At 42.3% G+C, this 13,762-nt stretch overlaps 1 protein-coding gene across 7 annotated transcripts in view; it reads left to right on the top strand.

Moving 5' to 3' along the window:
- Window positions 1-13,762, top strand: part of SMOC1 (SPARC related modular calcium binding 1) — a 155,872-nt gene that overhangs the window by 109,700 nt on the left and 32,410 nt on the right. For 6 of the 7 annotated variants that reach the window (XM_032113589.1, XM_032113590.1, XM_032113592.1 and 3 more), the window contains exon 7: window positions 836-916. The exons of the other annotated variant lie outside the window; for it this stretch is intronic. In XM_032113589.1, coding sequence (XP_031969480.1) covers window positions 836-916 — 81 coding nt within the window. The remainder of the gene's footprint in view (window positions 1-835; window positions 917-13,762) is intronic. 7 annotated transcript variants of the gene reach the window in all.

The following is a 13,762-nucleotide window of genomic DNA, read 5'->3' on the forward strand; positions in this document are numbered from 1 at the left end:
GTTTTAGGGAACTGACTGTGGCCAGGCCTTCTTGGGCTGTTAAAGCAATATTTAAGGTCTAGATTGACTTTGTAAAATCTGGATTTCATATGTACTTCTGGGGGAAACAGCATGTACTACAGCGCCCAATACAATGTTTGTGATCTATGAGTCTTGAGGAAAAAGGCTTTAGAGTTGAGAATGTAGGAAGTGGGGGGTAGAGGGAGGAAAAAAATGTTTTGCCAGCAGAGATATACTTTCTGGAACAGGAAGATAATGAGAGAACCTTGTGGAAGATTTACAAATGGTGGTTCGTAAGAGTTGGAAGACCTCACCAGGGGATGAACCTGTCTGTACAAAGGTGGTAGATCAGTTAAGGCATGACTGTAGCCAACATCTTGTTTTCAATGAAGAGAGACTGAGAGAGTTGAGGTTGTTCAGAAGACACCTTCTAGCACCTTCCAGTCCCTGAAGCCAGCCTACAAGAGAGCTGGAGAAGGACTTTCTACAAGAGATGTAGTGACCGGACAAGGGGGGATGGCTTCAAACTGACAGATGGTAGGTTTGGATCAGGTATGAGGAAAAAATTCTGTACTGTGAGGTTGGTGAGGCACTGGGACAGGTTGCCCAGAGAAGCTGTGGATGCCCCATCCCTGGAAGTGCTCAAGGCCAGGTTGGACGGGGCTTGGAGCAACCTGGTCCAGTGGAAGGTATCCCTGCCCATGGTAAGGGAGTGGGAACAAAAGATGATTTTTAAGGTCCCTTCCAACCCAGACCATTCCATGATTCTGAGTAACAATCGTGTAATTTACTAGTTGCTGCAGTTCATTTAAAGCTGTTATTTTTATTCTTTCAGAAATCACAGCACCCACCCTTTGGATTAAGCACTTGGTCATCAAAGATTCCAAAATGAACAGCTCCAGTATAAGAAATTCAGGTAATGTTCCATCTAAAAAGAAATAATTCTTTTCACTATTCTGTAGTTTGTCACCATCTATTCTTGTTTCATTCTTTCTTCACTGAGCTATCAAACTGCTAGGGGCACTTGCAGCCCAGACTATAAAGTAATTTCAGATAAGATCTTTTTTTGTGTCCAAAGGGCCATAATCAATGTGTGATGAAGGATGTTTGTTTCCACAAACCATAACTGGAGAATCTCTTAATTTCTTCATCTGTTAATTCATCTTAGCCATCTTTCATCTTTATTCTGTTTGCTGTTCAGTGTGGATATATGAACTGATGCATTTGGTTCAAAGATCCGGGCTGTGGTTTTGGTCTAAGCAATTGCAAAAAAGTACAAAAACGGGCTTCTTTTCTAGTGAATTCAAGATTCTTCTCTTCAGGGGATATTTTTTGGTGGAGAAATTATTGGATTATTTCACAATCAAAAGTAGTTTAATTATGTCTGGGCCTAAGAAAATGTCAAGATTGTTTTGTGGGTAATGGAGTGGGTGAGGGAAGACCCAAGCCTAAAAAACAGCAAAGAAGAGATCATGAACATGAGTGGGAAAAGGGCAGGCAGGAAGATGTGAAGTCATGGTGTAAAACTTGAGATTGGAGATGAGCATGAAATTGTGGTGTGGAGTCATTGAAATGAGAAGAAACTGGAGAATCTGAAGAGGAAGGTTAGGGATTCTTAATAGAAATGGTTTCTGTCTGATATTTTAACTGAGGTGGGAGAAATGAAGAAATTAAAGGGAATATAAAAGAACAAAAGTGATTTAAGAAGCCATGGATTTACTTTAAGATTCGAATAGGAGATGCTGCTATTACATATATTTTATGAAACATATATGCCTAGAATGGCTGTTGGAATAATTCCAGTCACCTGAACAGATAAATTGTGATACAACTGAAGTGCCTCATCATCTGGCATTTCTGGATTAGCTAGGGAGCATTCATGACAGTTCCTTTAACCTCCCTCTGCCACTTCCAAGCTGCAGGGTGAAATTAGTGCTAGGCTGGGTGAAACTCTCTTGCTGCAGAGTGAAAGGCTCTTGGCAGGAGGACAGCCAGCATTGCCCAGACCACAGTTTTAACAAGTCTCCTGTGCTTCACCTCCCAACTGTTTTTGTAGCAGGGTGGTCTGTGTAGGATCTGCCCGTGGGAATCATTCGGAAGCTTCAGATGATGTATAAGTACCAGCATCCTTCTTTAAGGATGTCTTTCGGGGGAGAGCAAACACAGCTTCTGTTTTTTGTTAGCTTCTGGGACAATCAGCAGCTGACAGTGCAATTGAAGGTGATAGTTTAATATTAAAATCCATTGTCACGGGTCCTACCTATCTTGGAGACCAGCTTTCCTTCTAATACAGCAAGCCTCATAGCTGTGATGGAAAGAAGAGTGAGTGCTAAGAGGTTGCAAAGGGACTTGGGAGCAGGAGGGTCTGTCTTCTACCATTTCTTGGCCTGACAGAGACAAAGTAGGCTGACTTTTATGTTGTAAAGGCAATCACTTAGATTGTTTAGTCAGGAAGCTGCCTGATGTAAACTGGCATTTTGTCCACAGAAGTGTTCCTTGTGTGAGCTGACTTCTGTCCACTTGTTTCAATTGTTTCTGAGTCAATTCTGTTACTCAAACAAAATTATTGTGAGTGAGTGCATGCTACAAGTGAAAAATACATGATCTTCTGGAAAATTCAAGAGCTGTATAAGAGGTGGTTTATACAGCAAGCTAAAAGGAGACGTGGTTCATCTGACTCAGCCTTACTGATTGCTCTGAGGCTCACTTGCTATAGGGTCTCACTAAGAGACTGGGTTGCCAACTTTTATCCCCAGATTTCCCCACTGGGCCATGCAAATACACAGCCATCTCAGTTTCTTACAAATTAACTGATATTAAGAAATGCTGTCTAGAGCTATATTTTAGGTGATACAAAGTCTGTTTCTTTCAAATAGTGAAGCCTAGTCACCTTGTTTGGTATCTTTCATTCTTTTCATCCCTTGTAATATATGTTAAAGGCAATGTACAGTAGATGGGCTCAAACTGCAGAGAAATTGGGGGGGTAGTTATCATTTAGAATCATGTTTCTTCAAGTGTCTTCGAGTCTGTCTTGGCTGCAGATGATGAAACAGCTGTCATGAGATGGGCATGCAAAATTGGGGGATGTTTTTAATTGCCTTTGGCCCAACTTGAAATGCTAATGCTTAGCACATTTCCAATTTTTAAATTTATTTTTAAAGGGTTAAGATAAGTTTTGCTAGCACAAGATTTGGATTCTTGGGTTTGCTATTGCCTCGGCTGTATTGTCTATCTGAGCTTACACTAACAGTCTTGGAGCAGGCAAAAAGCCTTGTATGCTTTTGCAGTGGTTTAATGGGATCACTGAAATTGGAAGTGAGAAAAGAGAAAAGATCTAATCTACTACCTTAGGGCTAGTGAATGTTTATACTGTAAGGAGAGCAGCATTTTCTACTGTACCATAAATGCCTTACATAATAAAGATTTTATTTCTTCCCACAGGAAGCTGCTCTGCTCTCTGAATTCAATCTCAGGTTTTTTCTTTTTGTAATATCCAGACTAACTCTTCTTTTACTTCCTATTCCTTGGAGTTTGAAGAGTGAAACACTTAGCCATGATGTCTCTTCTCCCTGTGGTGATTGTATGGCTCTGTCCTTTGCAGAGAAGAATGGTACAGATACTGCTGTCAGAGCACATGTACTGTTCTCTAATCAGCCCTGATGCTGGATATCTTGGAAAGCAAGCGCCATCACTGTGTCAACCATGAGGAGAATTTTGGGTTGCTATGTGGAATCAAACAGACTCTTTAATTTGCTGTCATTGTCTCTGATCAATGTAAGCTGAGCCATGTACCAGGCAGCTGAGCATTGCAGAGCTGGTGGCACCCCATGTAATATATGCTGCCTGTATCCTGTAAGAGCTGCATTTGAAATCTGAGTATTCCATCTTCTGTTTAGTGTTGACAAACAGAAGAGGTTCTTCTGAAACTGATCTCTTTTTTTTTTTTTTTGAGCACTTACATTTTGTTTGGCATGTGTAAATCCTAATTAAGCTAGGGATCAGGAAAAGCAGTATGACTCCAGCCTGGTGATTAGAGCACTTGACTGAGAATCTATATGTCTCCAGGCATTTTGCCAGTGAGTTTTTCTATGCTCAGTAAAAGAGCATTGCTAGGAGGGATTGCTAGTGCCGTTACCCCAGCCCACCTTAAAGAATTAAATGGCACTCTTTTCTCAGTAGGATGAGATGCAGGTTTAAACCTTCTCAGCCAGAGGCAGGAACCAAAATATGAACATCTGGACTGTTGCACAGCAGAAAAGTTGTTCTTCTATGCTTAAAAACTACATCTTCTGTCTGTCTGAATCCTACAAGTCCCAAATTCAGTTTTTCTTTTGGGGGCAAGGGGAGGGTCTAGATCAACATGATATTGTTGTGCCAAGATGACAAAAATATTTTTTGATGCTTCTTCCTTTTCCCAAACATGCACATCTGCACGTGCATGCACATGGATACCTTAAGCTAACTAAGTTACATAACACTGCCCTCTGTGATGAGTCGTTCCTAACACTGCCAGAGCAGGAGGTGATTCAAATGGGATTCTTGCAATGGCTGTTCTCTAATTAGCATGGGAACTGTCTTTTCATTCTGCTTTTACTGTTTCAGCTTCCTCCCCTCACCCCCAACCTATTCCAGCCTGCAACAGTCAAAGTGATTATTTTTTTAAAGTTCTTAATCTAGGGAAGGATTTGATAATGTTTTCCACTTCCAAGAAATCTAATGGCTGCTTGTTTAGGAGCACCCCATCTCCACTGAGGAATCCAGGGATTTTCCTCACTGCCAGAGCTGGGTTATCTCCAAATTCATTTGTGCTACTTAGTGATTTGGTTTTAGTTAGCAAGAGTTTCCAGCCTGTATCCAGCTTACCGTGACAACCTTTAAGAAAACCACAGAATGATGTAATGAGCCCCTGCATGGAAAAATAAACAGCTCTGGAGAAACCAGCAGTAGCAGCCTCAAGTAAATATTCTTCAGCCACTGGGGTTTTGAAAATGACGTTATTTGAAAGGAAGAATGAGTAATATATTAAGGTCACCAGCTGAAGACAGGTTTGTGTGTGTTGTGCCTAGTTAAAAAAAAAAAAAAAAAAGAAAAGAAAAAACCCATAGTTGTTTGCTTCAAAATCTTGCTTGGTGAATGGGGACCAATTCCATGTGGCCTGTTCTGTTCAGCTCTGGCACCCAGGCATCGTGCTAGCATCTCATGATGGCATTCCAGTGATAGAGCTTTCTCCTGTCAGGAGCTCTTATTGGACAGAGTATAACTGAATGAGCTTTGAAAACAAGAACGGTGGTGTTCACATTTCTTTTTCTTGAGTCAACCCGAAGCCCAAACTTTAGGGCTTTTCAAAGGGGGAAACCACTTGAAAACTTCACATCTGTATGTATTCCATTGTCCACCTGAAAGGGAGTCTCTTAACTCTTGGGTGCAGTTTGTCTCCAGAGATCTGCACAGTGAAGTGGGATGTGATTATATCAAGTGTTACTACCAGGACCTGGGTTCTCTGGTTTGTCTGTGTTCCTTAAGGGGTCTTTTTTCCCCACTTGGCAGGAAAAAAAGATAAGAAAACACCCATGGCACCCCCAAAAATGTTCTCTCTAGTACTCAACTAGGAAGTTACACCGTTTTGCTGCATGCCTTTCTTAATGATCAGGGTAGTAATTGCCCCAAGGGTTAATGTACTCATAGGTATGTTGCCATATCCATATGGAGGCTTTCTGCAATCCCATACATTAAAAAGGAGTCTGCTTGAGACTACACTGAGAATTAGTGTAGTTCCTCTTGAGTCAGGTGAGATGGACATATAATGGGACAGAGCTTGAGAAGGAAGCTCTTTTCAAGTTTTAGTGGGGTACCCCAAAAATAGCCAAGATTAGACAAGAGTTTAATTTGTTTTTAGGACTTTCCTTTTCAGAAGTGAAGCTAAACACAAAGAGCTTGAATGCCTATATTAATTTCCAGAGTGGGGAGACCTTGCACCTGTGTTTTGAATGGATAGTTATTTGGAGTTGGAGGAAATTTTTTCATGCCTTGGAAATGTGGAACACTGCAGAGAACAGGGATCCACAGGTAGATTTAGATGAGGTTCTTGAAAAGCAAAACAGTGCTATTAATGGGGGTAATTTCACACCTGTCTTTATCCTGTCTTCTCAGCCTTATTGCTTAGGTGTCTTGTCCTACTCTTGGTGCACAGCACTCCCCACCTTGTTATTTAAAAACATGAGACCATGGACTTCTGCTTCTTCTGCTGCTTTTTTCCTATTTTCCGCTATTACTAAACTAGCTGTGTTAGTTCCAAACTGGCTGGCTCTCTCTCCATGCCACTTCTGGTAATGTCACTGTCCAAATGTCTAATATAGAACTGTAGCCCCTTCCCCAAAATCTGAGGCTGATTAGTGTTAGGATACCGAGGGGAGGAGATAGCTATCACTTTGGCAGGAAAGCAGGTTGGTTGACAAGGGGCTGTAGTCAGGAATAATTGTGCTTTAGGAATGTCTAAAGATGATGTTATGGTGGCATTTGAATTGGAAAATTTTGGTGCCTATGGATGACATTCTAATGCTGACTTAGTCCTCCTTGGTAAACATTTTCATGCTTCTGTCTCCTCTGGGCATAACACCTGGAATTAGTTAAAGGCTTTTGAATTTCTCCCTAGCTGAAGAGGAAAAAGTGTCATTGATGGTGTCAAGAACAAGAGTTCATGGGAGGGAACCAGTGTGTCAGAAAGCTTTTGTCTTTTCTACTGTCTTCTATTAATGTATCCTCCTTGGTTCTTTTCCTGCATCTGGACCCAGTACCTCCCAACACAATGCTCCTCTAACCTGTCAAAACTATTGGGCTAAAAGTCTGGGACTGTTGTCCCATCTGCCACAACTATTTATTTTCAGACCTTTGTATTAGACCTCCCAGTCCTTTTTTTTAATGAGGGTTTGTTTTGGTTTTGTTTTGAATTAATTTCAATTTAGATTCTGGCTTGATATCAAATAAAGCAATTTTAAGAGAAGCTCCTGTTGAGTATGAAATGAAAACTTACTAATTCCATTACATTTTCACAACAAATATATGCTCTTATTTGCTGAGTTCCTGCTTTCTTGCAAGCCAAAATGTGATGTTTCTTCCTTATTTATTATCCCTCCCTTCCCTCTGGCTCCATCTGTGGTTCAGGCATCCTTTCCTGTCTTGGCTGCTGCTTGGGAGGCCTCTGTCTCTTCTTCCGTTTTGGAAGTTCTGAGAAGGGTGATATGTGTGATGCCCAAGGGTGATTCTCCCACGGTCTCAGTGTGACAGGTGTGTGTGATGAAGAAGGGAGTATGTAGGAGAGAGCAGAGGCAGGGGGAATGGAAGAATCTAGGACCAGGACCCTTCCCAGACAGCCAGCAAACAAAGTCATAAATAACATGCCACTGGGGACCAGTTAATCTGCTCTATGAAAAGGTGCAAAGTATACAAGTGGGAAAAATAACATTGTATAATAATCAGCATGCAACCGTAGGTGTTAAACCATATGCAGCTAGCCAAATAAATGAAGCTCCCCTTGAGTGCTGTGCAATAAATCATTCCCAAAGAATTCAGTCACTCTCCCCCTCCTTATCCCCCAAAGAAAGAAAACAAATTACTTTAGATGTGGAGTCATAACTACTACTCTGCAGCTGCCAGTTCAGGCAAGTGGACAAGGAGCAGTAGGAGAAGGGGCAAAGATATAAGAAGCTGGGGTAAAAGGGGAAATAAGAAACAACCCCACATTCAAAACCTCTGGGGATTTGGTGGGGAAGGGAAAGGAAATAAGCTCCAGCACCAGGCGTTACCTGGCCATACAGGGACAAACTGAGAGTGGTCAACTTTGTGGAGTTGGTTTTGCTTTTTAGCAGAAGCTGATTCAGATTGAAGGGGCTGCACTGATTTGCTGAAGTAATTCCTTAGCAGCACAGTGCTTCTTGCTGTATGTAATAGCACCATCCGGCACAGTCTCGTTTGTGAATCTGCGCTTCAGACATCCATTTGAATGTATGCTGATGCCTGCAGAAAGGCTGCACATCTTGACTCACCTTCCTGCCTCTCTTGGAATGTTCCTGTCAAACTCACCACATTTCTGAGGTACCACAGTTAAGGAGGAGCTGTTTCAAGGTAAGTGTTGTTACTAGCTCCTAGATAACCTCTGGAAAAGGTTTAGACCTAGGTAGGCTTCTGAAACCAATAGCCCTGGTGTGGCTTGCAAGTGATTTGCAAAGAGACAAGTGAAGAAAAAAAAGGGTTCAAAACACAGGTCAGTGTATCCCTATGAATATCTGCTGCCCCTGGTGTTGTCCAAGAAGGCTGGGAATATTACCTAGTACAGTATAAGGCTGTGAAGGAGAAGAGCTGCATTCCAGAACTTTGGAAAACCCTACCCCTCCCATGGAGGTGTCTGTTGATGCCAGGTTTAGAGTGAAGAAGTTCTCTACTTTGGTGGGTCCTGGAGGTGGAGTGAGTAGATAAGGGAAATGTGTGAGGCTCCTGAGTAGGGCTCGTGGAGCAGCAGCATGGGAAAGTGTCATAGAATCATTTAAGTTGGAAAAGACTCTTAAGATCAAGTCCAACCCTTAACCCAGTGCTGCCAAGTTCACCACTAAACCATGTCCCTAATTGTCACATCTACATATTTCTTAAATGCCTCCAAGGATGGTGACTCAACCACTTTCCTGGGCAGCCTGTTGCAATGGTTGACAAACCTTTTGGTGAGGAAATCTTTTCTAATGTCCAGTCTAAACCTCTTTTGGTGCAACTGGAGGCTGTTTCCTTTCCTCCTCTCACTTGTTACATGGGAAAAGAGATCAACACCCACCTTGCTACAACCTCTTTGTTGACCATTTCTTTGCTTTCAAACTGATGTTATCAGAGCTATGAGCTGTATTTTAAGAGTCCTGTGTATAGTTTGGGGAGGGTGTGGGGCTGCCATCCGTGTGTTCCCTTTGCCTTGGTGGTCATCTTATTTTTGTATTTTGCCAGACCACTAAAATAAGCAAGTAGTCAGTGGGAGCATGTGAGTACATTTTGTGGCGCAGTTCAGGGGTGGCTTAAGTACATGTTTTGAAATGGTGTGTAAGTAGCTGGAAAGACCTTGGCTGGAAGATCCCAGGGGTTGCATATGAATTGGAAAGAAGCTGGGCAGAGAACCCACCTTCAGAGAAAAAGATGGGAGTATGTTTAAAAAGCAAGGTAGCATCGATCTCGTGGGACACTTGAGGGAGGAATGTGTTAAACTGGCTGGCCTTACTCTGGGTGAATGGAGTGACATTTCTCTGGTTTCCCCAGCTGTTATAATGCAGGGAAGTCTGTGGTCCTGCTGGTGTCAGCAGTCTCTCACTCACCTTAAGCTGACTGAACAGGCTCCGGTAGCACAAGGCTGCAGCTTCTCTCTGGAGCTCAGCCTGCCAGAATGCATGGGCTCCCACAGATGGAGGGACTGTTGCCTGTGTAAGGCTGCAATTCAGAGAAATCCCATGGGGAACACTGACTTCAGCCATAGTGTCAGTCTGTAGTACTTCCCTTGCCTTTTAAGCTAGAGCAGGGACATCCATCTCATGACATGGATGAAGTGGGAGCAGTTTCTCTGTCCCATGGCTGATGTCTGAATCCCATGTTATGTCACTGAACTTCCAAAGCCTGGATATTCTACCCAGAGACAGTTGACTGGGTAAATATCCAAAAGTGAGTGCTAGCTTCCTGTCAGAGTCAATTCCCTCTGCCTCCTTATAAAGTGCAAAATATTATAGGGAAAAACTGATCTGTTACTGCATGAAAAGGCTCATCACACTATAAACCTGTCTCTCTTGCCTTCTGTGCCTCACCAGTAGTAGCATTAAATATAATGTTGCTGTAGGTAGGAAGACCAGTCTGAACCACTTTTTAGCTGCCTGTGACAGTTTTCAAAGACTTTGTTTGGTGTCCTATAATTGCACAGTTACAATACTGTAAAAACAGTTGTATACTCCATCTAGAAGAGGTAGGCAAATTCTCCAATAATTGCTTTACTAGCTGTTCCAAGGACTATTAAAAAACAGGTGTGGAAGTGAAAAAAGTTTCCCAATAATGCTAAGGCTCCAGTGGAAACACCTATTGTTTTTTGTTTTATTGAACAGCATTCCTCAATGTGGAAAGAGTGCAGTGAAAAAGGAGTACAGGGAAAATGAATGTATTCAGAGACAGGTGGCTTATGTCAAAGCTAGGTATGCCACAAGCTCACAGTGCTTAGAAACTATGTGAAATGGAAAAGAGGCATTAGGGAAGAAAAAACACAGACTGTGTAGCTTTGTCTCAAAATGACAAGGGTAGTGTCTAAGGTTGAAAGATTTTTCTTCTGCTGAGGAACCATCCTGATGTCAAGAAGTGAAGAGGCTGCATTTTGATGCCAAATTTCTCTGCTCAGACTATAGAAGCTGTTGTCATTGTGAAGATACTGCACAGGTACAGCTGTCATACACAGGATATGGAAGCCAGGTGCATTAGAGGGGATAAGACCCCATAATCTGGAAACTTAAACCAGATTAAATATCGTCAAGATTTTAGTCTGTGTTAGAAAAGAGGTTGCCTAGTCATTGAGGATCTGCTGGAGTTTCTCAGCCTGCGTGAGGAGAGCAAGAAAGACCTGAAGAGATTCAAGTCGTTTTTTCTCCTTGTTTTAACCTAGGGGCATATCCAATTAATTAATAACAGCTCTGACACACATAACCTGTTCCTAATGTGACAACAGAGATCCCACTGCCTCTTCCAATTAGTGAACAGTTAATCACCAGGGCTTTTTTATATCAAAACTAAATCTCCTTTCTCCAAGTAAGCTGTCTGATACTTGAACTACCCATGGGGAAGGAAAAAAAATTATCTATGTCTTTTTTTTTTTTTTTTTTTTTTTTGTAGAACAGCTTTTATGACTCAGAAGACTGAATGTCATCTCTAGACTAAACAAATGGAATTCTTTTAGCCTTTTCTCATAGATCAAGTATCCTAGACCTTTGCCTGTTCCCCTTGCTCTCTCACACCCTCCTGCCAAAGAATCTTCCTGTCCCTCAAAGTGCAGTGCCCAGTGCTTGTACACAGGGCTGATTTAAAGGCTCACCAGTACTTAGTGCCTGTTCCTTATGTGAAGCCCCTGTCATTACATTCCACAGCTGGATTTACCTGTTTGGATTTTTTTGTTGTTGTTGTTTGCAATGTCCTGAAGTTGCAGACTTTATTGTGGTCTACCTAAGCTGCTGACCACTTTTTCCAAGTCTTGCTGCCTCGCCAGTAATTTTCTCCCCATGTGCTGGATTTTTCCTTGCTGGTTGTTATGGTTTGTGCTTGTAAGTTGTGATTACACTGATTTAAAACCATTTATTAAGTGTGGCTTTGAATTTTTTCCTGAAGTTCAGTCTGTAAATTGGATGCTCTGTTCCATTGGCCAGAGTTGTCATTTAATTTGATACAAGTCTCATGGTAGCTTTCAAAACTGAACAACTGTCTCACAGAACTTTGGAGACCTCTTGTCTTGGAGAGCATCTTTTTCTTATCCTGTTGTGTTAGGTAACTATCTCATAGTAATTGTATGTGGGTTGCATTTTTCTCATTTGGTTACGAGAATGACACAACTTACAATATGCTCTAATGAACCAGAATTTTTTCAGAGCTCTATCTAATGCATTGTTTATGAACATGAAGATATTTGCAGGTTTTTTTCAGGATGATGTACTACAGCCGTAAAAAAGGCATTGTTCTTCTTCTGCCATCCTTCAGTTAGTCTGGCTATAGCTCTAGGAGGGCTAGGACTGTGTGACTGACTGCTTGTGAGATGGGATGGTTTAAAGATTCCAAGGCCTGCCTGAAAGGCAGTTAGAGTTGCAAGGACAGGTAGCTTTCAACTGGCAGATTTCAAGATGTGCAGGTGTTGATCTTTATTGCTGTGTGGGGTGGAAACCCTGTGGAGCACACTCTTTTCTTAGCTGAGCAGGACGCAATGCCCACAGGTTCTGCAAAATGAGCACAAATTGTGCCTCAGAAAGTCCCTTACTAAGTTTGCTCTAATCTGTGCTTTCTTGAGCCAGTCCTCCTTATTTCAAGCTATAGGATAGATATTGAATAGGCTTCTCATCATGTAACACTGGTGGGAATGCAGTGCAGCCTTATCTCTTAGAGCAGAAGGAAAATAGCAGGGGAAGCATGTGTTCCTGGATAGCTGAAGTTTAATGAGCCACTTGGAATAATGCATTTTTGAAAATTATAACCCACCTGTTAAGCCTTTGCATTGTACTTGTTCAGCACTGGAACATGTAGTAACATCTGCTTCCTCTGTAGCCTATGCCTTGAGAAATGGAATTGAGTGCGTACCAAGGTAAAGCAAAGATTGCTCAACTGGTACAGTGTGGGAACACCTGCAAGGTTTGTTTTTCTTTTACCTTCACGTTAGCCAGAAAACTCTGGAGGGACCACGATCGCAGACAGAACAGGGTGGAGTGGGTATCAGTACTGATGACTAACAGAGGTGTGGAGAGATTTATGCTATGCCCATGAGCCATATTTGCTCAGCTGTTATTGTGCTTCTAAACACAGAAGGGGTTGTTTCTCTCCCTCCACCCACAGCCCTGCTCAGGGGACAGGCAGTAAGGGCCTATTCACTGCATTGCTTTGCTAGTCCTGCCAACACTTGTGCATGTGCATACTTAAGGCTTTTCGAATGGTCTTTCTGAGGAGGAAAGGATGCAGGTTTGGGCTGCTGATGTAACCTGTGCTGAACTTGCTTTCTGCCCACAGCTTTTGTAAGCTCCATCCTGGGATGAGGTACGTGTTCTCCTGGAGTGGACATGGGTCCTGTTCACTTTAGAGCTTCCGTATACAATCTAAAAGCAGCTTTAAGCTGATGTACATGCTGTGATAAAATAACCAGTTCAAAGCTCTTGTTCTGTGCCACAGCAGTGTAAAGGCACATGAGAAACTGACCCTGTCTGAATTAAGGTCCCCTGGGAGACAGGCAAACACTTTTTCTCACTGAAAGGAAAACTGAGGCACAAAGACACTTAGTCCTCATGTTTGGGTTGGCACAGAAGGTCAGTAGGAACTTGGCACTAGATAGCCACACTGCTCCCCTTTGTTCTGTGCTGCACTAATGCCTCACTGAGAGGAAAGTTGGGAGTTGAACAAAAAAAAAAATTTGGGGCAGATGTGTTTGTGTTTTTTTAAATGTTATTTTGAAGTGGGGTCCCTGTTGCAGCACTAACAATGGGGATTGGTCAAGAATTCTTCAGTAAAAGACCTTTTCCTCCCCTTGTGATGAATGCTTGTTCATTAAAACTTTTTGAAGCTTTTTGTAGGAATTCCATGGGAAAAGCTTTTCTAGTCCAGACAGAATTTTTGGTCAAAAGAAATGAGAGAGAGGAAGAGAAGAAAATCTGCCCTGCCTGGTACAGCCTGTCGCTCTGGGTTTAGGCTATTCACAGGGGTTCATTGGGGCTGAGCAGAAGCATAGAGGAAGGTTAGACCCTCTCTTTTGCTTAATTTGGAAGAAAGAATCCTGTCTCTTAAGGGTGTAGGAATCTCTCCAAGGTGGTTGGTTTTGGTGCCGCAGTCTCCCTCTTTTAAGAAGAAAAGATTTGGGTGCAGAAGAGCAATGTTCAAAAAATAATCTTCTGTGGTTGGATGGCAGATGTTCCTTATGTCCCACCCTAATCATCCACAGCCACGGTGAATGATGCTTGGTGCTTTGGGTCTGGTAGCAATGAGAGTTCTGTGTCAGGAGAGCAGCTGGGGGAGGCTGCCT

The sequence above is a fragment of the Corvus moneduloides genome, chromosome 6 (genome assembly GCF_009650955.1).
Source record: "Corvus moneduloides isolate bCorMon1 chromosome 6, bCorMon1.pri, whole genome shotgun sequence".
In the NCBI taxonomy this organism is placed as follows: Eukaryota; Metazoa; Chordata; class Aves; order Passeriformes; family Corvidae; genus Corvus; species Corvus moneduloides.